This window comes from Cajanus cajan, chromosome 5, assembly GCF_000230855.2.
Source record: "Cajanus cajan strain Asha chromosome 5, NIPB_CcT2T_4, whole genome shotgun sequence".
Taxonomy (NCBI): domain Eukaryota; kingdom Viridiplantae; phylum Streptophyta; class Magnoliopsida; order Fabales; family Fabaceae; genus Cajanus; species Cajanus cajan.
This window is the reverse complement of record NC_138521.1, coordinates 3,557,170-3,583,171: the sequence shown is the minus strand read 5'-3', so window position 1 is coordinate 3,583,171 and position 26,002 is coordinate 3,557,170. Positions and strand designations below refer to the sequence as shown.

Here is a 26,002-nt window from a genome sequence, read left to right as displayed (position 1 = left end):
AGGGAAGCGAAATGCACATAGCAAGCAAAACAGGCTCAGGCCCAATCATATCCAACCAGTATTCACTTATTCAGCAATAGGCACGTGATACGAGGTACATGCACAACTGAGTCAAGACCTTAAAATTCAATTCATTGGAAGCCCAAACAATAGCAACGTCCGCAATTCACTCGTTGAACCTTGACGAATTTTGTTAATAACATGTTCACATTAGTCTTTTGATTCTTTAAAATATCTTAAATTCTGAAATTATGTAAAAAGAATTTAACCTTTATTATTTTATTATAACTTTTATGAATAAGAAATTATTTAATTTGTATTTTAGTTTGTTCAATATACAAATATATTTATTATATAATTAAAATTTATAATAAATGATATATAAATAAATACTATATTAAAATATATACAGTATATTTAATTTTTATATAAATAGATATGTTTAAACATATAAATTATAATTTAAATTTATGATAAATAATTTATATTATAGAAAAATTATTGTAAATTGTTATTTATTTAATTATATTATTTAAATGACTTATGTTAATGTGTTGTTTTAATGTTTTAAAACTCTAAAAATTAAGAAATTCTTATAAGTTTAGTTGTTCAAAGATTGTTTTATGTTAAGGTCAAAGTTCACCAAGTTTAGGAGAAAGTATATAAAGTTTTCTTAAAACTTAAACTCATATGTTAATATCTTAAGAAATCAAAAGAGAGGTTTTAAAAATATAGACTCTGGAGGAAATCTTTCTTCCTTCTAGCTTCATAAGAATGCTTTGATTCTTCCCTAGAGCTTAGATTGTAGTACCTGAGTTGGGATTTGAGGCTTGGGAGTTGAGAATCAGAGGCTTATAGTTGTCATGCTATGAGAGTTTAAGAGTTGCATTCTTCGTCATTTTCCCTTTTTTTACTCTTTTTTTTTTTAGATTTGAGGTAAGAGAAGCTATTAGATTATTCTTTATGGTATTGCATGTCTTGATTATTGTGTTGATTCGCTAATTAGTGGCGTTGTTGTTGGATTGAAAAGTGGAAAACATTATGGTGTAAGTTTTTGGTTGCTTTGGTTCTTCGAAGGAGAATGGGTGATTTTAGACCTTCTTGTTGATTACATGTTATTCTTTTGAATGAATTTGAGTTGTTTAACATGTACTAATATGATTTTTTTATGATGTAGGATTGTCTTGAAAACAACTAAAGAAAATAAAGAGAACTTGATCCTAATCATAACCCGCTGGTAGAACCAAAGTTATATATAAAAAAATATCGTGACCCTAATCGGGACCTATCGGTAGAACCAACACTATAAAATTTTTGTCCAAAAACAAAGGAAAAAGTCTTCATAATGAGAAATTCAAAATATGATTAATATTCAAATATGATTTGGATGCTTACAAGATGCTTCTGTATATAAACTAAGATAAACAACATCTCACTTACATGTATTAACTTTCCACTAAGTTCCACTAGGAAATAAAATCTCACTAATCCCCACTAACATTTATTTTTCACCAAGAAGCCTAAAATCACTCAAAACTAACCTAGACAATATGAAAAGCCATATAAACTTATTTAATTAAAATAAAACATGAAAATTACAATAAAAATAAGAAAATGGACTTAAGTAATTATTTATCCCATTAATGCTTCTTCTTGATATATGAGTTTGGGTTTGTCATGTTTATCTTTAATTTGGGCCTAAATTTTCATCAACTTGTAGGAAAGCGATCCATTTTGGTATAGCCTCTTTGAATTTGAACTTGCCTTAATCTTCATAATTAGTCTTTGTAAAGCTTGCTTCATCATCTTCATCTTGGATCTTGTCATGGGACCTCCAATATCACACAAAGGATTTTTGCCTTGGTTGGTTGGATCTTTATCATGTACGTATGTTGAATTTGGAGAATACATGTTGAGTTTGTGTAGGTTGATGATTGAAATGGTTGAATCATTGTAGTTGATGAACTTTGTTCTTGAGTTGTGTTTTTTGTCTAGGTGTGCTCGCTAACTTACTTGCTTAAGCAAGCTAATGCAATAATTTTAGAGGTTTTCTTTGACTTGACTCGCTTGGAGTGCTTGTTGGTCACTTTAAGTGAATTTTCATCGCTTAAGGCGAGAACTTACTCATTTACATAAGCTAATCACATTTCCCATGGGTGCTCTCCATTTGAGCTCGCTTAGAGTGAGGTGTGAGTACTTGGAACAAAATTTGCTCGCTCAAAGTGTGCTCTAGATAACTTGAAACAACTATCTCCTCGAGATTTATAGCTTATAAGTTATGTTTTATCTATGTTGTTGTGTTGTGAATGCATGAGGCATGTTGTGTAGTGTTATGTTGTAATATGCATGATACATGATGTTGAAATGTGTTATGAACTTAGGACTAGAGGAGAAGTGTTATTTTAAAAAAAAAATATTTTATTGTGTGGATATGTGTTGTGGTGCTTTGAGAGTCCAATTATTGAAAGACCATTCTTGAGTATTGTTGTCTCTTGAAATGGAGTGTTAAGTCTTCTCTAAATCCTTAGTTGATACTGTATAGGGCTAGGTCGAGCCATATTAATTTAAAAAGCAACCAAATTGAGTAAGGTATAAAGTTGAGGGGTAAAATCCTTAACCAATTATTGGAAAGGTGCGTGGTATCGCTAGGATAGTTAGTGGACTATTCTCACATGTGACTTGGTTAATGCATGTCAATGTCATGGCAGACTCACACCTAAGCTATACTATTCCTGACAATGGGTGCTAGACTTTCATAGTGTAAGTGGTGAAATTTGAGAAATCATATTGTATTGTGAATTGATATCCAACTTTGTTGTTGATCTACCAAGCCAAAAAGATCATGTTGTTGTTCGTTCAGTAGGATCAAGCCATTTAGATTGCTCATTTGTGTTGTAAGAGATCTTATAGTTGAAATGTGTGAAGACGCAAAATATTGTTGTGTTATTAATTTTTCGTGTTCTTATGTTGTTGCATTGTTGGCAGGTTGTGTTGATAAGTGATATTTTAAGTTGAAAAGTTGATATGTTTTTTAGTAGTGATGTTAATATGTTGTTTAGTAGTGATGTTGATATGTTGATCAAAGTTATTAAGTTGGACTTTGGTTGTATCTTGAGTTGTGTTGCTAAAGTTGTTAATATAGCTCGTGCATTACTTCTTTATTACATGTTTCATTGTTTACAAGTTTACTCTTATTTTTCCATGTTGCTAGACTGCGATGATTATATTATTATGGGAGCAAGACAAGATTAGACTAGAAGGTAAGTAGGTTGTAGTGACATGCTGGAGATGGTGGTGATTTGGGCGGTGCTATTTTGAGGCAATATGAGTATAGTTGTTGTTTGACCAACAACCTAAGACATTTATGTTTTGTAGCCTAATATTTGTGAGTGTGTATGTAGGATTTAGTTATAATTCCACTAAGGAATTTTATGTTTTTCAGTTGTTATTTCCTTACATATATATTGTTGCATGAATATCCAGTGATTTTTTGCATGATAAGTCTATGTTAAATTATATTTATATTTTTTGTTGCTTAGTTGTTGAGTTGTTGTAAGTGTGGGGTTTATCGGGTTGTTACAAAAAAAATTGTTTATTGATAATTTATTTCAAAATATTAATGCACCCAAGATATAAATCAATGTCTAATAAGAATAATATAACCAAGATACGTGGAACTCAGAGATTATGGGCATAATAGAAAAATGTTAAAATCAGTATCGGGAGATAGGAGGAAAAATTAAGGCCATAAAGCTATCGCTAGGTTAAAAAGAGGGAGATGCCTCGAAGGGAGGTAAGTCTTGATTCTAGAAACAAACACACAACTAATGATGATTGAGTGCTCTAATGACAAGATCATTTTAGTGACCAGAATAGGTTACACCAAGCTTCTTGGTGTAAGCCAATTTTAAAAGTAAGTTGGCACTAGCATTTTGATCTCGTGGGACATGCTTTAATTCAAATTCATCGAACATGTTGGGCAAGTTTTTTATATTTTCTAGTTTGTTATGAGGATCCTTGGCCTAAAACCCCCCATTACTTGTCTTGTCACCAAATTGTCTATCACTTATCTTCGTTAGTCACATCACATCCATTTCTTGGGCTAGCTTCATTCCTGCTAATAAGGGTTCATACTTTATCAATTTTTTACTTGCCTTGAAGTCAAAATGAAAAGATTGCTCAATTAGGATTCCATTTGGTCCTTCCAAGATAATTTCAACCCTGTTACCTTTTAGATTAGACGTTTCATCTACCAATAATATCCACTCCTACACTATTAAAGAAACCACTTCTTGTATCCTAAGAAGCACTATCTTATAGCACCCCACTACAAGACTTTTTTTACATCTACTATAGACAAAAAGATTAAGAAAATATTTCACTTGTAATACAAAACAAATCAAAGTAGGTGAATCAAAATAAAATTGCTTAGCCAATATCTTCAAGTAGACGATGATGACAATTCACTCTTGATTCATACTCAAGGTTCCCACAAAGGTTTTCAAACCTCTTTTCAAAAAAAGACGTTTTCAAAGTTCTCTCATGAGTGTATTTTTACAAAATTTTCGTTCTTACAAAGTTCTAATAGTGAAAATCAATATAAAGAGTTTTCGAACTAAAATAATCACTTATTGTTATGAGTAATCAATTATTTCATTCTCCTTTCTCTATTCTCTTTAGTTGTGTTTTTGTTTCTAGAATCAAGACCTATCTCCCCTAAAGGCATCTCTCTCTTTTTATGTAACAGTAGGGTTTCATGGTCTTAATTTTTCGTCCCATCTCCTGATCCTAATTAATCTCAACGCTTTTCTATTACACTCACGATCCTTGGGTTTTCGCATATATTGGGGTCCGCTTATTAGACAATGGTTTATATCTTTTATTCGACGTGTTAATTGAGTTCCAATCATTAGCACAATAGATTAGTCGATTACTCTCCTTTTGACAGTTCGATCGACATTGAATAACATATTATAATCACTTGATCCTAACCCGATGAGGGTACACCATTAATTCTGAATTATGTTTGCTATTATTTCTAATTGATTTTTTTCTACCAATGTATATTCTTCTAATTTTATAATTTTAATTTTCTTATTTTTATCCTTCCCGATGTAATCTTATTTTTATCTTGATTAGATTGACTTCCACAAAATAAACAAACCTAAACAAATATTTAAATTCAAATTTTTCCTAAATTTAACTCAAATGAACTCATATTTACTATTACAACTAATATAGTAATTGTATCATACAACCACTTCCATCAGACTAATTCAAATATGTAATCACACAGAAATCATATAAGTTTAAAATATTTAGCATGAAATAAATCTATGTATATAAAAAAGTAAATTAATATATATATATATATATAAGTAACACATTAAAGAAATTATTAGCAATACATATCGAGATTTTGACGTTGAGAATGTTAATTTCTCGCATTTTATTTAATTTGTTATTGCATTCACAGGAAACATTATTTTTTGATAAATATTTTTATATAGGTTTCCAATTTAAAAATAAACTTTCAATGTGATAAAAATAACATATTACCTTTATTTATTTATTTAATATAATAAAAATATCTGATTCCACATCACATTTATAAACACACCCAAAAACATTTATAATAAACTAAACAGGTTTTTATGTTTCCTAGGATTTATCATTTCATGAATTTCTTGGGATGAAAAAATTTATAATGTACCAATAGAAATTCTTAGAGTTTTACTTGCTTCAATAAAAATTCTTGCATTTTTTAATTTTCTTGTTTGAATAAAGGAATTAAATTTCTTCATTTAAAAAAATGTGTTAGTTAAATTCTTCATTTTTAAAATTATATATTTTTCTGATGCCTTTTTTAACCTTTTTTTTCTTGCATGTAAAATTTTTACATTCAAATAAAACATATAAAGTTGTTTCATTTATAAATATTCATTAAATTAAATAATTATAAATTTTATTTATAATTTATATTATTCAAATAAACTAATTATTTTTTTATTTATTTACCATGAAAAAATTCATAATATTACTACTAATTAATTTTACTAATATGTAAAAACCTCTTAATAGTTGTTACCTTAACTATCGTTAAGATATTAATTAGTACTTATAAATTGAAAATATAAAATTATTTAAATTTTGTGTATTAAAAATATCTAATAAATAATAATAAAAAATTTATATTTTTGGATCATTCAATTCTTAAGCATATTTTTAAAAGTCGAGAAGATCGCCTTTTAAGAAAGTTAAAGAAAATTTTAAAATTCTTTATTTTGGGAGAGATTTTATAATTCTAGGCCTTTAGTCAATAATAAAGAACTATTTAAAACACTGAAATTTTAAATTTCTTTTAATAAAGCATCTAAATAAGATATTTTAAGAGGAAAAATTTAAATTTTTTTAAAAAAATACTTTCTCCATTAAAATTACTTTATTCAAACACATCATTTGAGATAATATCATGAAATAAAAATATAAAATACACTAATTAAAATTTGTTTATATTTTATTTGACAATATATTCATGATTTTTTTTTATCTTATAGATTTTAAATTATTCATTGAAATGGCGGGAACTAAGATGTTTTGAAAAGTTTTTTTGGGCAATAATAGTAATGCCTCGATTTGAATAATTTTCCGACGGAATCAATCTCTTTTGTTTCCCACTGCCAAACATGCACTAATTAGTTCACAAAATGGTATGGAATCTTTTCATCACACATTACTAACATCCTGTTTGTTTCCAAAAGACAACGACACCATCGAATTGTTTTCGAAACTTACAAGCACAAAATGCTAAATAGAGTAAAAGTACGTAGTGGTACAAACTAGTAGATTCAATCATATTCACCTTCATTTCTCACCCAAAGCTTTCACACCCAACATTACTAAAACTAATTTCTAATTTTGTACTATTTCACTTAACATGTCATAACTACTATATCAATCCATCATATTTTTAAATTAACAAACTAGTTCTTAAAACACAGTTTCACTTTTGCTAAACTATTTTCTGATTCCTAGAATTAGTATCAAAAAAGAGAAATCAATTAACTTTCAAGTGATTGATTTACACCTTGCAAGTATTTTTTTAAAATTTTCATATGGTGGGTTAGAGTCCTCGAGAAAAATAGCTTTGGATAATATTAGGAATGTATAGGGAATGCAGTTGAAGACAGTGCAATTTTCTCCATTTATGAAGTGCTGGGAAAATTAAAAACTTCCTTACCAATGGAATGTGGTGTATCTTTTTCTGTTTGTTTGTTTGAAAAGTTTTAACTTTTAAGCAATAATTTAAGGAAAACTTTTTATGCTTTTTTATCGAATCCATAATTTAAGGCATTAAATAAAAAGCAATAATCTCATTAATTGGTGGTCCAAACCCTAATTAACTGGGTCCACACCAAGATACAAATAAAGTAGTTAAAGTAAAACACTTTGGTGGAAGATTGAACCCTTTTTATGGGTCCAAACCTGGGAGAAATCCAATTCAGAAACAGATAGATATGTAGAGCACAACACTATGGACAAAAGGCCTATTTCTATAAAAATAATATTAATGGCCACATGAGATGAGACGCATACTTCCACAACCAAAATACAAGAAATTAAAATTCTAATTCAAGTGTAATACTAATAAACAGCTATGAAGTATGAAGTGTTTTATAAGACAAGAAACTTCAGTTTGTAAATATCTATCATATAAGGATTTCTTTGTTCTTTTTCACGGGTATTTTCCATTCATAATCACGATTGCTGGTTCAAAATATCGAAGTGAAGAATTAAATTATATATCATATAAGGTGTAAACGTAGAGTATTTAATCACTGCTCCAACTCATTATAAGGATTACACTATTAAATATTATAAGCATTTAAAATTTGATAAAATTGAATGATTTCGTTAAACATTATAATTCATATACCGTCAATTATGATATACAGATGTAATGGATCCATGTATAAAGAGGTGAAGGAAAATTTTAACTATTTCACAGCATCTTCCATCTTTTCAAAAATTGAAATTAAATCAAGGAAGTGTTTAGTATCGTAATTTTATTCTTCAGAAATATATTTTCATAAATTTTCTAAAAAATAACCAAAAAATATATTTTTAAAAAAATAAATTTATGAAAGTATTTAAAGACATTATTTTAATGTGTAAAATTGTCTTGTAATAGATTTTAAGCTTATTTTGACTTGTTTTCCTGATAAACTTAATAACGATCAGCTCTTATTAAGTAAGAGTGTGTTTAATATAAATGCATGTAGCAAATTAACTTAATTAAACATTTATTCACAAATTATCATTAAAATAAAGCTTATTTATAATACTAACAACTAAGATCACATAAAACAAAGTTAAAAAAAGTTTCAATAAATTTTTCATATAATCTATTAAAGAATTATGCAAAAAAAAAATGTAATATGCTTTATAAAATTAAATAAAACAAATTTAAACACCTTTCACAAATTTATTAAATATACACTTCGTATAATTAACAAGTAGTTGATTTAAATAAAATTAAATTCGATTTCTCTAATAAGATCTTACATTTAAGTCTTAAAAAAACCATAATTGACAAGAAAGATTCAAAAAAATAATTAATCAGATTTTTCAGAAAAAAATTAATAATCGATAAAGTTAATCAATATTTTACACTAATAATATTCTTACACAAAAACACTTAATCGAAATATTTATTGAAACATTTATGAAGAACTCGAAATACGAATTAGGTGGACCAAATGCAGAACGGATATGATGTGTATAAAGAAATGGAGAAACAATCTGAATAGCTCCATGAAGTGACGAAAGCAGCAGCATAATATTTAAGATCCTTGGCCAAATAAATTGAACCTCCATTTTCTTGAACTAAGTGCTTCTGCAGACTACATCTATAAAATAATCTCTGCTAATGTTTGGAATCACAAGTTACTGACGGGTATAATGTTTGATTAAGGAAGCACTTAATTGTTTAATCCGTTTCATTGGTGTTGGAAGAAAACAACAGGATTTTTTTTAATAGTTTATTTCCTTTTGGCCATTTCTCAACGTCTCTTTCTTTCTGTTCAAACAATAGGTTGTGAAATTAAATAGAGGTTGAAGTTATCTTAAAGATTCTTAATGATTAGTGTTATAGGGACATTAGTTAAAGAAATAATAATAATAATCATCAATAATGATGATATTTTTTATTAAAAGTATGTTAGAGGTGTAAAATGAAGTGTATTAGTAGTATTTCAATAATCAATACTATTGTTTTGCACAACCAATTAGAGTAATTGAAAAGCGGTTTAAAATAATAAAAAATTGTACACTTTTTATACTATTTTTATGATTTTTTTTAATCAATTAATGTACAGATTTATAATAAACATAAGAATAACTTTATGAAATTAGAGTATACAGATTTAGTTTAACAAGAAAATTTTAGTCTATTTAATACTCTCTATATTAATAGTGTTATACAAATTAATAAATGGAACAAATTTTCTTGTTTTTGATAAATGATTTTGTTTTTTTTTTTATTTTGACTCCATAATAAATATATATTAGTAATAAATGTATAAACTAATTAAAATTTATGAAATATGTAAGGAAACAATTGACAAAAAAAAATATTAAACTTTAAAAAATGATATTAAAAATTACAAAAAAAAAATTGACAACTAAAAGAAACAAAATGAATAGTTATTAGTTGTTTCTATAATGATGACAAAATGAGTAAAAATTTAGAATTTTGTATATATATTTTTCATTCTATTTTGTTTGATCTTTAAAGTTTTAATAAGAGACTTAAAAAATATAATTGATATATTTAATTTTGTAAAATAAATCATATAAGTTGCTAATACACTTTTAAACCTTTTAAATTCTCACTAATAATTAAGACATACACTAATATTATTTAAGAGTATAATAGAGAGAGAAAATATTTATCATTGCATTTATATTGTAAAATAATAACTAAATATATTGTTCTTTTACTATATAAATGCACCAATAAATATTTTTTTAGGCAGAAGTTAACTAGTAGTCTTACACAACAATTTAAAAATTAAAACATATTATTAATTTTAAATTATTAAAAATATATAAATTTATAATACTCTTTATTTAAATAGGTAAGAGCAAGCATTGAAGACAGCAAAGAAAGAAGGTCCATATTGACACTCTGCACGAAAATATTGACGATGATGTATGGATGAGGGCATAATTATTCTTGAAAGAAACTGTGAATTGTCGATATTACCCCCTTAAAACTTTTCATTCGCAAGCACGTGAGGCATCATAGCATGTGATACTGATGCATGAAATAGGAATAGACTCGAAATTCAACAACAACAAAAATGTTCTCAAAACCCATCAGTCAAATGAAACCCTAATCATTGCTGATATGAAATTTAAGATTCAAACACTGCCTTCCGATTAGACTTATAAACTCCATCTCCATTCCACGCACTTCAGCAACGCGTGGGGACCACGTGCTCAAAATTTGATCTTATTTTTTTCATTTTCATTCATTTTTGTTCTTATTTGTTTTGTTACATGGTATGTTCAAACTTGAATTAGATTTGAACTACCTTAGCTTACCCCTTAATTGTTTCTTCTTGCTAAAGACTTATGAGAGATGAGTTCATGACATTCAACAACAAGGGCTGATTATTTCGTTTCTTTGGTATTTGAAATTGGGTTTGCGTAAACTGTAATTTTACTTTACACATTTGTATTTTCAAAAATGCTATTCAAAATGTTGGTGCCATTGTAACTGAATTTAAATAGTTTATGATTGCTAGAACCGAAATATAATCATGTCATCTGCATAATTATGTATCGCGTAAGTGGGTAAAGAGTTATAATGGCGCAGTTTAAACGCAAATTTGCATGGTACGCCAAGGATTAAAATATAAAATTGACTCCTGAATTTAAAATGCTTCTGCAGATCTGGGAAAATAAATACACGATTGATGTTGAGAAAAAAATATACAGAAAGAGTTGGTGAAATAAAAAGGAAAAACGTTATTACGAAACTTGTGATATGTTTTCGAGAAATGTATGGTTTCATTTAGATTAAAATGATATTTAGTATGAGAAACATTTTAACATTTTTTTTATTTAAAAGTAGTATATTTTTCTTTTTATTTTTATATTTGGTAGAAGATAATATTTTTTTACTCATACAAGATTCAGAAAAGTATTAATTTATAAGTGAGAATATGTTTTTCGTAATAATTAAATAAAATAAATAAATTTTATGTATTCTGAATGTAAAAAAAAGATTGTTAATTAATACAAAATAATTTTTAATTTTATTACAAAAGTCAACAACTATACGCATTAGTAAAATTTATTTAAAATAATTCACAAATATGAAGTTACTTTTTTTTTACATGATAAATGATGGTAAATATATTAATCTTATAAAAAAGGTTAGAAAATAATCAAAATACACATATTTTGGAAAATTTTCTCGATAATCTTGCTCCTTAAAAACTCGTTAATTTCTTAAACAAGTAGATTTAATTAAAAAGGGGAAAAAGAAGGGGGGAAAATCTTTACTAAACGTCAATCAAGGATAATGGATAAAAAAAATAAAATAGTTTTTTTATTAAAAATACAGCATTTAATGTTAACAATGTCATCTGATTGTAATTTTAATAATTAAATAAAAATATTTATTCATCCAATGGTTAAAAAAAATACCATTCCTAGTACTAATCAAAATAAGATAAATTCACTTATCCTTTTAGAATTAAGTTTCTTCTTTCTCGGAAAAGATCTTTGCTGTTCTGTTGATTGAAGGGCACCCCATAAACTCTACACACACCTAAAATTAATGATAGAAAATTGTATCGAAATAAATTGCCAACTATGATGAGAAAAGACAAAGGAAGGGAACATATTTAGTAGTGTCGTTGTCACGCAATTTGTAGATATTCATATTCTTCCCACTTGAACGGCACTAATTAAATTCTAGTGGGTAGATATTCACATAACTAGCTGGCAAAATAAGTAGGAGCATTGGTAAATAAATTAGTGGCATGCATTGCATTGCATTGGGTTTCAAATTTTGGTCAAATTTATGGCTAATAATTTTTCTGAACACCCAACTAACGTTCTTCCACTGTCCATTGCCCAACACATGAAGTACTATCAATGGTAAACACATTTTTCAGTGACACAGACATTTCAACCATTACTAGTCACTGAAACTAACCCCAGTCAGGAATATGATACCCCACATACTCATCATTTCTTTTGGACTTTGAAAGCCACAACAATGAACTTTCCCTCACCAAGCTTTCCTTTTACGGGTTACTAGCACAAACCAATTTTAAGTTTTCTGTTCATTGGTCTCCAAAAGCAATACATCAACATGCACTGTGAAAGTGAATTTGTTGGAACTTGGATCTATATTCCAAAGCCAGCAATTAGTATACAAAGCCATATGTTCTTGAAAATAACCAAGCCAAATTCTTTACTAGATGTAAATCATTTGGTACAAGAGAAAGGGCATGATTGGAAAAAAGAACTGTTTAATTAAAAAGAATGTACACAAGCAGAATTGAGAATTTCATCCCTTAGTTTATAAGTTGTAATAAGCACAAGAAGAAAAACAAATTCTAAATATTACTAACACCATTTAGACTCTAATTGCCTCACAAATTTGTGTTTGTCAAAAATTCCAGGATTCTTGAGTCTGGAAGAAATTGGATGATGGCCTTTGCATTCTAACACCACTTATGCTGTTTCTTGCAGCCATCATTTCATTGAGTGAGAGCCTTTTCTTGGGTTCAGGTCTTTGCTTTGGAGCACTGTGAGACCTTAGTTTTGCCTTGAATGACTGAGTGTTGGCCATGTAGTTGGGGAAATTGGTGCAAGGTCTGAAGAAGGTGTCACCACAAACACTCTTGGCTGGTGTGGCTGGAGCATTAGGCCTTGCACAGTTTGTGAAACGTGGAGTGCTATGAGCAGTGTTGAATCTGCACTCGTCAACGTTGAAATACCAATCAAATTCTTGAAGATGTCTGCAATCAGGAACTGAGATTCTACCAGGGACTGGACAAGGAAGAGGGGATGAGATTGCGTGACATGACATGTCTTCTCCACACTCAGACATTGTTGAGGTAAAACGCCTAGACCTTGATCGGGTCTTGTATGTGTCAATTTCAACAATCTTGGGGCTTTCATCAAAACCATTCAAGGATGTTTCATAGGATGAAGCTAGCCTTTTACTGTGGAATTCACTCCTTGTTTCATCAAACCGTTCCTAAAAGTAAAAAATGACACAAGCAAATAAGACATTGTTTGTTGACAGATTAGTGATTCAAGTTGGTATTCATTCGGGACTAAAAACCAGTTTTTACCACAGATTTTCTTGCAAGAACTTCAGGTAGAAATCTGTTTTCTTTGCTCATGGAACGACGAGCTCGTTGTGTTCTAACAGCAGTTTGAGCTCGTATTAGAGCTTGCATACTGTGAAGAGTTGCAGCAGCCCTCTTTCTAACCAAATACCCTCTAACAAGAGCTTGTATCTTAACCAATCCCTTCAGTGCTCTAAGAGCCTTCCGCGCCTGAAAGCAAAAGACATCAAGTTTAAATCAAAAGTGCTAGTAGAACTTAACCAAGCTATGAAATTGATAAGGTAGATAAAAAAAAAATCATTAGCCTTGCTCAAATGTATCAAAAATTTAATATGGTTTAAAAGAGCATCAAACAAAAGAATAAGGATTTGAATTTGAATAACAAGACAAGTCAAGGAGAACGTGAGAATGGAAAGTGCAAATGGTAGTTCCAATGACCCTCCAAACAGAAAGGTAGATGTACTGTTTCATTAAGAATCTAAAATATTATTTGAGAGGAGACAAAGGAGTAGGAATCAAGCAAAGCATTTGACTTGCACCAACCAAATATATTTGTCCAAGACAGAACCACCACAATCACAAATCAAAACAATCTACGAAACAACATTTTCAAAAAACAAAGAAACCAGACATACATACCCATGTCACCGACACCAATTTGATTTGAATTTGAACCATCAAAAAAGGACAAAAACACATACCAAATAGCCTCTAAAGAAAGTTTGGATCTTCACAGCTGCCCACTTCTCCCTGCTTCCACTGAACAATGCACCTCTACCCTGGCTTGTGAGCCTGACAACCGCCACGGCCGCCTGCGCGGCGGCCACGGCGGCATCCGCGGCAGCTGCGGTGGCCGCTGCCACGGCAATTGCATGCTTGTTCTGTTCATTCTCTGTCTCAGCAATATAGGATCTGAGCCAGGTGTTATCTGTGGCAGGAACATCCACATCTTTCCCTGGCTTAGCAAAACTCCACCTTTTCTTCTCCTTCTTGTCAGGAGCCAATGAGCCTGAATTGTCACTGTGGTCCTTCTCCTTCTTCATCCCCAACAACCCTTTCAACCACCTGCTAGCTTTCCCCATAACTTCACAACTCTTGGGTCACGATCTGGAATGAGAAACGGTGCCAAAGATAAGTGCTTTATTTAGAGTGTGAAAGTGTGGTAACCAAGTGAAGCCAGATGTTTGAATATACACACAAGGGAGGGGTGAAAAACTGAAAACAAAAGAAAACAATCTTGGTTTAAAAAATGGAGGGGCAAAGGAACAGGTGGAGTGTTAAAGAATCTAGCAGAGAAGTGATGAGAGAAAGATGGATGAAAAGATTAATAAAACGGGCTTAAGAATTAAAATGGATAAAGATGGAACGTTTTTTTGAAAATAAACCTCTGACAGGACCTCGTGAAGAAGTGCATTAGAGGACAAAAAGCGGTCACAGAAAGTTAGCAGAGGCTGAAATGAGAAAACATTAAAATAGTTGAAAAAACTTCAAAATCTCACCCGGTTGAGTAAAGAGACAAGAATTACAGACAAAGCACAAAGGTGAAATCCCATGAAAAAAGTGACAATAATAATCATAGGGAAAAGCCCCCAACACCCAAAACAGCTTCTTATCTTAAATTCAAAAAAGAGAAAGAGCGCCGAATTCCCTTCCCACCCCACTCACTCCAATAACACTACCAAGTACCAATTCTCTCTCACACTTTGTATTATGTTTATGACTTTATGTTATGTTATTCTACAATAACCCTCTCTCTAACTTTCTGGAGCAACGTGTAGTACATATTGTGAAAGATACCCACTGACAACAATCCCGTGAGCTTGGTTCAAACCCGGCATTGAGTAAAGGTTCAAACCAGGCATTGAGTCCCTCTCATTACCTTGCTTTATTTGAAAGAAAAACTGGACTGTGAGTTAAGTTCTGGAACCGAATAACACCACTTTAAAGGCTAAAATAAAAAAACTTGCTCTCATTTATAGTACACTGTGTTGTGTACCACTCATTAAAGGCTTCACCAACTAAAAGGGCTGCTTTATATAATCTTTTTTGTCCCAAATAATACCCCAAATTTGGGTCTGAGGTTTTTCTTTGCCAAAACATTTTTCAGTTTCCGTATCACCTTAACAACAGTCATTCCAGAAAACACTTTCTCCCCTCGCCATCATTATTTTCCATTGCTTACCTTCTCTGCCACACTTTCGCCTCTCAAAAGTGCCTTTACACACTCCAAATCAATTGTTACTTCTTCAACTAAGCCTCTCTCTTGATCTGATTTGGGTGATTAATTATTGGGTTAAGATTCAAATTTTGAATTTAAATATTTTTTAATCAGTGTCTTGGGGAGTTTTCGGAGATTTTGGTTGGTTGCATTGTTACCCCTTTTTTTTGTTTAACTTTTGTGCAAGAAGGTTTTGGCTGATTTATGAGAGAATACTAACCGGCATAGGATTAAAGGGAATAAAAAGACAAAATAAACCTCTAGTGTAAGAACCCATAAAGAGGTGAGGGAATACTATGGGATAAGAAACATTTTCTCCGGAGATTTTGGCAGACAGTCGGAATCCTAATAAATTGAATTCAATGTGCCCTTCCTTGCATTGGTTATAAGGATGGAAGATGAAATTGAAATGTTTGTAATTATGAAAGGATAATGTTGCTACAATTTTTTTTCATTCTATTATTGTTTTGAAAGTATTCAACAGATTTGTAAATCACCGATCCGCAATTTTATGTACAAGCCGAGATCGGGATAAACTAGTATCTTTTATGCCATGATTTTATGTCTAAATACTTTGTTAAATAATTAAAATATTAAATCATTTAAATTAATGACTTTTGATTTTAATAAGTTGTTCAATTTGATTCTTGAAGGATGATAGAGTTTGATCAATAAGTCCTAAAAGATTTTCTTGAAACATTTGAGATCTTATATTTTAATCCTGATATACAAGTTAGTCTTTTTGTTATATTTAATTACTATCTCAGTTAGTCTTATGATTAATCAAAAATTAATTGTCACATTAGTTTTTATTCTGTCTCAATTGGTTGTTTTCTCTCATAATCACTTAATATGGACCATAATGCAAAGTTTATGTTAGTACTTATTCTCTCTTAATTGGTTGTTTTCTCTCATAATCACCTAATATGGATCATTATGCAAGAGTTTGGTATTTTTCAATCAGTTATGGACACTTTGTCACGTTTAAATATTTTGGCCAAAGGTACTCAGTTAAAATGGAAGGTTATTGTTAGGTTTCTTATGGTTTTCTATAGTTGGATTTTTCTATCTCAAACAATCTTAATTTTTTTCCTCTATTTTGACTACATGTTTAAAATTGTAAATCTTTAATTATTGTTATGTTTAATGAACCGTAAAACTTTTCATTCCAAGCTCAATTAGAGAATTCATCAAATGAAGACAATGTTCATCAAATTGTGGTGCAATCTACATCATTTGAGGGAAAAGAAAGTCAAAATCAACTACAAAAGACTCATCCTACTGGTCTATAACTAACTATATTTGTAGATGAAGCTATTGATGACACTAATCATGTTGACACATGATCATAATATGAGTTTGAGGTGCTAAGATCACCAACAAGTTCGGATGAAGATGCCAATAAAGGAGGAAGACTTGTTTTCCCACAATTTAATGAAAATGCACAGTTCAACAGCATTAAATTGGAGGTTGAGATGAAATTTTCCAACCTACAAGTATTTAAAAAGTTCCTTCTAATTACACAATTAACATTTGTAGAGAAATTAAGTGGGTGAAAAAGGACTTGATTAGGGTTAGAGCTTCATGTGCAAGAAAAAGAAATGTCCATGGACAATTTATTAATGCCAAGAATGATGATAGAACTATTTTTCAAATAAAGACATATGTGAAAGAACACGTGTGCAACAAATTGTTTAAGATACAATAGGCACCACATAAATGAATAAGAGATAAAATTAAGGAGCAACTCGAGATACATCCTACAATGACCTCTATAGTAGTATTTAACTACCTTGAAAGGGAATTTAGAATTCATGTTGAGGAAACTAAGATCTTCAAGCTATGAAAGAAGCTAGATAAAGAATTAAGGGTAACTATAAGGTACAATATGGCCAAGTGTATAACTATGCACACGAGGTGTTAGGAGCAACCCTGTTTCTACATGCAAGTGCCCTTCCTTACACCTGTAGCTGCTCCTCAATTTCAAAAGTTACATGTTTGTCTAATGCATGCAAACAATGATTTAAGGCAAGGTGTAGACCATTCACTATACTAGATGGTTGTTTTCTTAGGGGTATTTTGGTGAACAATTGCTATCGGTTGTTAGCCAAGATGCAAACAACCAATTTTTTGTAATTGCCTATGTTATAATGGATGTTGAAAACAAAGATAATGGAAGTGGTTTTTAACTCTGCTACAAGAAGACCTTGGAGGTCACGCAGCCAACAAGTGGAATTTTATGAGTGACATGCAAAAAGTACATGTACATGCAATGTCGTGGACAATTTTGCTTATTTGTTAAATGTTTTGAGGATATAATTTCTAGTTTTGCAATATATGAAAGACTAATTTGTCCATTTAATTTTTCACATGCAATGGTTGATTCTAACCTTGAAGGAGGTCATGTCTGCTATACCTCACAAATTTTGTGTGAAGCATTTGTGGAAGAAATTCAGTAAGTAATGGAAGGACAATGAGAGTAAAGCATTGGTCAGTTAATGTGCAAAGTCAACTACTTTGTCTGAGTTTGAAATACATATGCAAAAGTTTAGAGAAAAAAGTGAGGTTACTTATTTTTATCTTAAAAGGTGAGGGCTTGATTCATGGTCAAAGACCTTCTTCGAAGAGACTTGTAAGGTTGACAACATAGTGAATAACCTTTGTAAAGTTTTTTAATGTTAAGATTGTTAAGTACATGGAAAAACCTATTTTAACCTGTTTGGAGGAAGTTAGAGGCTGACCTTAACATAGAACTAAGATGAAGCTTGCTGGGAGGCCTAGATATTTAGTTCCAATGCAATAAACTAGGCTGGAGAAAGAAAAAAGAAAAAATAGTTTATGGACTCCTATTTGGTTAGGAGGAGATTTAGATGGTGATAGATGTGAGTTTCAAAACTTCACTAAAAAATTAAATGTTAATTTGAACATCAACATGGCTTTGACAACAACATTTGTTTCATTTGTTTGGGGTTATGCTTCTATTAATAATTTTGTTTGTGGCAACAAACATGTTGTATTTCTTGAGGATAAATATCTACTCTAAGTTTAAAAAAAAATCTTTAATATTTAGATGGATGTATTAGATTAAGATTTCAAAAGATTTTAAAAGATTTTTTTATATTAAAAAATTATTTTAGTATTCAATCAAGATTTTTCTAATATCAAAAATTATGTGATATTCAATTAAAATAATAAGAATTTTTTTAAGAGCATATCAAAATTTTGTAGTATTCAATTAAGATTTTTTTTTACTTAAAAAAATCAATTGATATTTAAAAACATAAATATTTCAATGAATTATTTTGATAGATTGATTTCATGAGATTTTTTTAGTAGAATTTAAAAATGATTAACTTATCTAATAATTTCACCAAAATTATTGAGATTTTGTACGATTTTTTTTTTCTTATTTCTTTCTTTTTTCTCCCTAGCTTATTTTGCTTCTCTCCCTTTTTCTTCTTTTGTTTTTTTTCCCTCTCATCTTTTTTTTTCTTTCTTTATCAACTTTCTCTTCCTTAACTCATCTCATTTCTTCTTCTACTTTTCTCTCTATTTTTTTCTATCATATTTTTTATCTATCAATATTTTTTTGTTACATTTCTGTTTATCAATATTAATATATAATTTATCAATATTTATTTTTTAATTAATAAGTATTTAAAATTATTTTTGAATTATTAAATATTATATATTGTTAAAATTTCAAATTATTAAAATTTAAAAAATGTTTATTTTCAATAAAATTTCATATTGAAATTTCAAATGTTTTAACATATATTAAAAATATATTTTAAAAATTCTACTTGTTAATGAATATCATAAACTTGAACAATTCAAATTTAATACTGTGAATGAAAAAATATAAATGCACAGAGGGTTGTATATAGAGAAATGTTATTTAAGATGATATGAAACTAGAATCAATTGTTTATTAAATATATATTAAAAATATATTTTGACAATTCTACTTGTTAATGAATATGATAAACTTGAACAATTCAAATTTAATACTATGAATGAAAAATATAAATACACAGAGGGTTGTATATAGAAAAATGTTACTTAAGATGATATGAAACTAGAATCAATTGTTTATTAAAATATTAAAAAAATTGATTTTATTTTTTATTTAAACCTTATAATTTTTGTATGTAGAGAAATTGTATTATTTTTTTAAAATTTTATGTTATCCTTTGAAATCTAATAAAATTCTTTCAAATCTTATAAATTATTAATATATAAATTTATTAAAATTTATATTGTAAAATCTTGATTAAAAAAGTCTTTTAAAAAAATTAAAAATCATTACATTCTTACAAAATCTTTTAAAATTCACAAGACTTTTTGTACTAAAAAAAAATCTTATAAAATCTCTATCTGATACACTTCTTTAGATCAACATACTGAATTTTTTTAGTAATAATTGAAATATAAACAAAAATGAGCTCTTAAATTCCTACACATAAATCAAAACTTAAATTGGTCCTTATAATGCACATACATATGTGCATGTAATATAATTTTACAAATATAATATATTTCTACATAATATAATTATCTTGCTGTTATTAAAATATTTCTTTATTCAACATTATCAATTATAAATAATTTTTGTTTTTTTTAACAATATAATTATTTCTATTATAAATGCAGTATTTTTTAAGTTGATTAATAAAAAAAATTGTTATACTTAGATTCCTACACATGGATCAAAACTTAAATTGGTCATATAATGCAATATGTGCACATAATATAATTTCCACAAGTATAATCTATTTCTACATGATATAACTGTCATTTTGTTATTAGAATTTTTATTTATTCAATATTATCAATTGCAAAATCATGGAATCCGTTTAAACCACTAAGATTGTGGTAGGTAAAATAATTTTGCAAATAAATTATAAAAAATAAGAGTTATTTTTCATTAGTACACATATGAATAACAATAGAACAATTATATTATGTAAAAAACTTTTAATACGTTTCAAATATATCTAATATTTTTTAAAAAAAATTATAATTTTATTTAACCGAATTTGTGTAAATAAATCATAGATTAACATTTTGGTGCACACTATGTAGGTATATAATGTCGACATTCATGAACAACAATAGCATACAAAAATGTGCTTTCAAAGGATTTTTGTGATGTTTGGTTGTCCATACAATACAACTGTTCGGATTTTTAATAGGCAAGCGCACCCAAGTCTCTGTAGTATAAATAAAAGGTTGTCGAACCTCAGGGACTTGTGAGATAACTCAGATTTCTATGATATTAATGGATACTTATAATGTGAAAACTGGAATAATTGCACATGTTCAGGTTTTTATGGATGATTTTCCAAATTTAAAAGGAAACCACAAGGTAAGTTGATTTGAAGAAAAACAGATATAAGAAACAGTTGGGATTTGACTTCATCAATCTCCCTCCTATGCATTCCTATTGATTCTTTTCAAAAGTTCCATTACCCATTGTCATTAAGTTCACTAAATTCATTCCAACCCAATCCCTTGGCATAAGAAATTCTAAGATATCTAACTTAATGAATGATCCCTCACTTCATTTAGTTAAACATCCCGCGTTAAGAACTAGAACTTGAAATAACTATTAATCTCAAGACCATTCCTGGATCTCAAAACTAATAGGTGATTCGTTCCAAGTCTAGGCTTGCAAAACGTCTTCCGACCGAATCCCAAACCCCAAAAGCATGGATAAGTGATCAGTTTATCAAAGCATTAAGAACAGGAAGAAATCACTAACATCAAGTAATGGATGATATATATATATGAATCAAAGAGAATACATAGGAGTTTGATGATTACATCTATCCCAACCCTGGAGATTAGCTCTCCATATTACAAGAAATCACCAAAACCCAGGTTGAGAGGTAGAAGAAGAAGAAGATCCCTTGAAGATTCGCGTTCCCACGAGCTCCAGAGCACTCTGTTTCTCTCCCCCCTCTGTTTCTTTTCTTTCGTGCAGCCTAATTCCCCCTTTTCTCTCTCCTCCTTTTAATATATATGAAAACAGGGTAACACTAAAAAGATAAATCCGCTCAGCGCCTTGGAACGGCTGAGCGGATTGGGAATTCTTCACCCTGAAGAAATCTCAATGGCTGAGCGCCTTAGATCCGCTGAGCGCTTTAGAGGCAGAGAGCACCCCTTGTTCCTGGATGAAATCCGCTGAGCGGATTTGAGTGGCTGAGCGGATTTGAGGCAGAGAGCACTCCTTCTCCAGCACAAGCTAATCCGCTGGGCGCTTTAGAATGGCTGAGCCAGTCTTCTCCAGGTTCCAAAACCTACAAAATGCACACCAAAATGGATCAAAAGCTTCATCATTCCATGTACTTGCACAATCAAAATACCTCTTTGATTCTAAGCATATATAGATCAAAATAATGTTGATATGTACACAAAATGTGCTAGATAAGTGTCTCAAATGGTTGTTAAATCAAGCTTAATTAGACACTTATCAAGCTACCCCCAACTTGGAAATTTGTTTGTCCTCAAACAAAAGGTCTTAATTGAGAGTATAATATCACTAACTTATCTCTATCCGGTGAATCACTAAAAGTTTCACCCAAAAAATATATTTTAATGCACTTACATGATTTCAAAGAGTCCAATGAAAACTTGTTTACAAATCCAGTGAGTACATGCTACAACAAATGGTGCCCACATGATAACAAAAATTATAAACCTCAAGCACACTCAAGGGCAATATTCACTCATCTTCCATTGTTTTCAGTCAAGAGCACTAAAATTCCTCACCAAAGTGTATCTCTCAATGATATATTGTGAAGGGTGAGTGTTTCTCTCATTTCATGCACTAAAACATGCTAAGTCTGTTTTGTTATTCGTCTCCCACAAATCTATTGTTAAGACTACACATGGATCACTAAGGACTTAAGAGGGTTGTAGTGTGGCCTGGCTATCAGAGATTTGGTTTTTCTTTGGGAATCTGAAGGCCTGTTTGACAAGAGACATTCTCACTCATATGTGTTAATTCCAAATTCCTGCACTAGTTTAAACTCTCTTGACTCTTTTTTTGTTTCATCCCTCTTTTGATTAAGTTTGTTAGTTCCTTCCCTTTTAGACTATTTACAATTTGATGAACTGGTAACAAGGAACTTTGAGCATAAAATTAACTCTTGAAATTTTTATCTCTTTTTTTTTTTTTTTTTTTTAACATCAAGTAATTGATTCACCCAAGAAACAAACTTTGCCTGTACAACTCAGCTCCAACCAATGATTTCTTCATGCAAGCTACCCCCAACTTGGTTCAAATCCCACTTGTTTCATGAGAATGTCTCTTACCAAAAAGGCTAGGGACAATCATGGTTTTTCTTCTTAAACTTAGGGGTTCTGTTTAGGCTCACATTTGCTGATTAAAGATCAAATATAATTCAAGGGTTGGCTATTTGGTTCCTGGCTAAGTAAAACAATTGCCTTAATGCATTCCAGGCTAGCTTAACTACAACTCATGGGAGACTCAAACAAAACTGACCGCATGAACCAGTGATGACTCTCAGAGATTAGATTTCAACTGTTTGGCTCACTCACTCACACGGCTTGGTTAAGTGCCCTAGACATCAACAACTTAAGACTCGTTTCAACTTCACTTGAACAAACTTGAGGCACACAATTAAAATCAACCATGTACAACCACTTGTGCAACAATGTAAATTTCCAGATCAGAAAACACTGCTCATTGAAAGCTTGAATCATGAAATTGCTTCATCCAGAAAAATTTTTCAGTTAAGTTCCCAAAAAGAATTTTGTGTGTGTGTGTTTTATTTTTTTATTTTTATATATATATATATATATATATATATATATATATATTAATAGACAAGTATGAGCTTAAGTAATTGAAACGTGCAATTAAGGTAAAACAAAGCAACCATACTTATACTGTTGTCCCAAAAAGTACTTACCAACCAACTGAAGAACCACAAAAGAGTAATTAAACCAAAGACAAGAAATTAAAGTCTAAGCAACTACTGTACCCAAAATAACTGCAACTTAAAGTACTGAAAGTAAATGAACAACTACTAAAGCTATTGCAAAATAACAAATTAAAGTGCTAAAGAACCCTCAAGTGTCCTCCTCATCATGGTCTTCCCCTTCTTCTTCTCTTTCAACTCCACCTTCTCCTTCTTCATCCTCAGCTCCACCTTCTCCTTCATGCTGCTCCTCCTCTCCTCCTTCAAAGTTAGGACTGTCCCCAGGCCAATAGAATTGTTGCTGGAAAGTCTCTGGAGATGGCCACTGAAAGGGAGGTCCTCCATGAAACTGTTGTTGATGAGCATGATACATGCTTGTGTTGAGAGACATCAACGCCAGATGATTAGCCAAATTTTGCTGCTCTATATGGTGAAAATGGGCAACCATGAACTCTTGGCCAGGTAATTGGGAGGAAGAAGATCCTTGCCATTGCCTTGGAGGCCTAGGTTGAGAGGCATCACCGTGCGGCTCACTTTTACAATGAATTTTAATATATGCAGCATTGATGGGAGGTCTAAGAGATTTATTTAAATTACCAGGCAGACGAGAACCATTAACTAAACATAAACCAATAATTAAACCTGGAAAACCCAAAGGTTTAGAAACACCTGTTGAAGAAGAAGAGGATAGCACAATCTTATGTATTTCATCTGAAATAACAGTGGCTATATCTATCTCAGTCTTTTGCAAAATGGAGTAAAGAAGTGTGGCTCTGGGCATGTTCAAATCAGATATGTGGGTGATGCAGTACACATTGCAGTATAAAAAATTTTGCTAGATACGTGCAATGGTAGTCAGGTTCTTCCGTAAGAATGAAACAGGGTTACCTGTGATTCCCACTGTATATGTACAGCCCGGTAGACACAACACTTTGGCCATTTTATCAGCATTAAAAGCTCGGGCCTTCTTCAACCGGCCATATTCATCCAAACCATCACCTCCCATAACATCACGAGTGCTCAAATATTGCTGAATGGCATCTCTAGAATAACTGACCACGGCTCCTCTAACCCAGCTAGTTCTGTTCTTATCAGTCCTCTGAAGTGGGAGAGCATTGGCATAAAACTCCTTGATAATCTCTTCATTATATTTCTTCTCAGGAGTAGCCAGTTTATTCCATTTCCTGTGAGTCAGTTCTCTTTGAAATTCCATATATTCTCCAGCTTCCAACTCCACCCGTCTTTCAGCAACTATTTGGCGGGGCTCCAACTCAGTATATCGCTGCTGCTTAGTTTTGGTCATGAATCTGCTTCTATCCAGACGGATTGAAGCCACAGTTGACTGAGTAGGTTCCTCAGTTTCAGACTCATGTGGAGGAGGATTTGAAGAAGCAGCCTCCTTCCTCTTCTTACTAGCTGGGATCTCATGAGTGGGTCTCGATTTTCCCATCTGCAATTCATTTAAAAACAATGGCAAACCACAAGTGTTAGGTAAAAGTTAAATAATTCATTTAACACAAGGAACTATGACTCTCTGTTGTCCATCCGCTCAGCGCCTCAAAATCGCTGAGCGCCTTTGAAAAGGATGTGTTTCTGACCTCTTTCCGCTCAGCGCTTTGAAAGCGCTGAGCGCCTTGAGCACTGGGTTTCTGCCCCTAATCCGCTCAGCGCCTCAAAAGCGCTGAGCGCCTTACTCCAGGTTTGAAAAATTAGGGTTCTCTGTATTTGAAAAAAATCTGGAATTTTCTGGGTTGCTTGAGAACCCTAGTTCATGAAAACTTTTCTCAACTTCAAATTTTTGAAAGACAATCAAGGAAAAGCAGCAGAATTTGAAATCCTAGAGCATGCATTGTACAATTATCAAACAGCCACACAACTATACACAGGATGTGAACCCTAACACAAACTTTAACCCCAAACATGTATTGTTGAACGAGACCACTGGGATAACAAAATTTAACCCCAAAATGGTGAGAGCAGAACAAGAATCAAACCCTAAACCTATCAAAGCTGAGGGCTATTGCCCATAGAGGGGTGAGAGTGGACATACCTTGAACCAGAGTAGTCTCGTTGTACACAGGAAAATCAACCACAAAATCGAAAAAATTAGAGAGCAAATGCGTGAAGGGGAATAATAAGAACGCGTGCCAAGAGCAGTTACAAGTAGTGGGATGTAGAAGTGGAAGAATGGGAATAGGCAGTTCTTACTCCTTGGGCCATTGGGTTTTATGTTTTAATACCTTTTAAGTAAGGCCCATGCCCGACACTCATCCGCTCAGCGCTTGGGAAGCGCTGAGCTGTTTAGCTCCAGAGAGCTCATCTTCCCCAAGGCGCTGAGCGCCTAAAATCCGCTGAGCCATTTGGCTCCAGAGAGCTCCAGGTTTTTTTTTTCTCATTTCCAGGCGCTGAGCGCCTTCCAAGCGCTGAGCGCTTTACCTCCAGAGGCCAATTCAAAT

The 26,002-nt window shown here is 31.1% G+C and overlaps 1 protein-coding gene across 3 annotated transcripts; it reads right to left on the bottom strand.

Annotated features, from left to right (window-relative positions):
* Nucleotides 1–12,534: 12,534 nt before the first annotated feature.
* On the bottom strand, nt 12,535–15,357 carry LOC109808887 (protein IQ-domain 26). 3 transcript variants are annotated; one of them, XM_020372056.3, is made up of 4 exons: nt 15,259–15,357; nt 14,081–14,486; nt 13,383–13,589; nt 12,535–13,285 (listed from the first exon to the last, which is right to left on the bottom strand). In XM_020372056.3, the coding sequence occupies exons 2-4, from the start codon at nt 14,459–14,461 to the stop codon at nt 12,692–12,694; spliced, it is 1,182 nt and encodes a 393-aa protein (XP_020227645.2). In that variant the 5' UTR covers nt 14,462–14,486; nt 15,259–15,357; the 3' UTR covers nt 12,535–12,691. The 3 variants fall into 3 exon arrangements, with proteins under 3 accessions (XP_020227645.2, XP_020227644.2, XP_020227646.2); XM_020372055.3 differs by lacking the exon at nt 15,259–15,357 and adding an exon at nt 14,879–15,245; XM_020372057.3 differs by lacking the exon at nt 15,259–15,357 and adding an exon at nt 14,765–14,859.
* Between the last annotated feature and the right edge of the window lie 10,645 nt (nt 15,358–26,002).

Coding starts and splice junctions, on each gene's coding strand:
- LOC109808887 (XM_020372056.3), bottom strand. CDS start 14,461: ATGGGGAAAGCTAGCAGGTGGTTGAAAGGGTTGTTGGGGATGAAGAAG. Junction 13,590..14,080: donor CTTTCTTTAGAGGCTATTTG/GTATGTGTTTTT, acceptor TTTTGCTTTCAG/GCGCGGAAGGCTCTTAGAGC. Junction 13,286..13,382: donor TTCTTGCAAGAAAATCTGTG/GTAAAAACTGGT, acceptor TTTTACTTTTAG/GAACGGTTTGATGAAACAAG.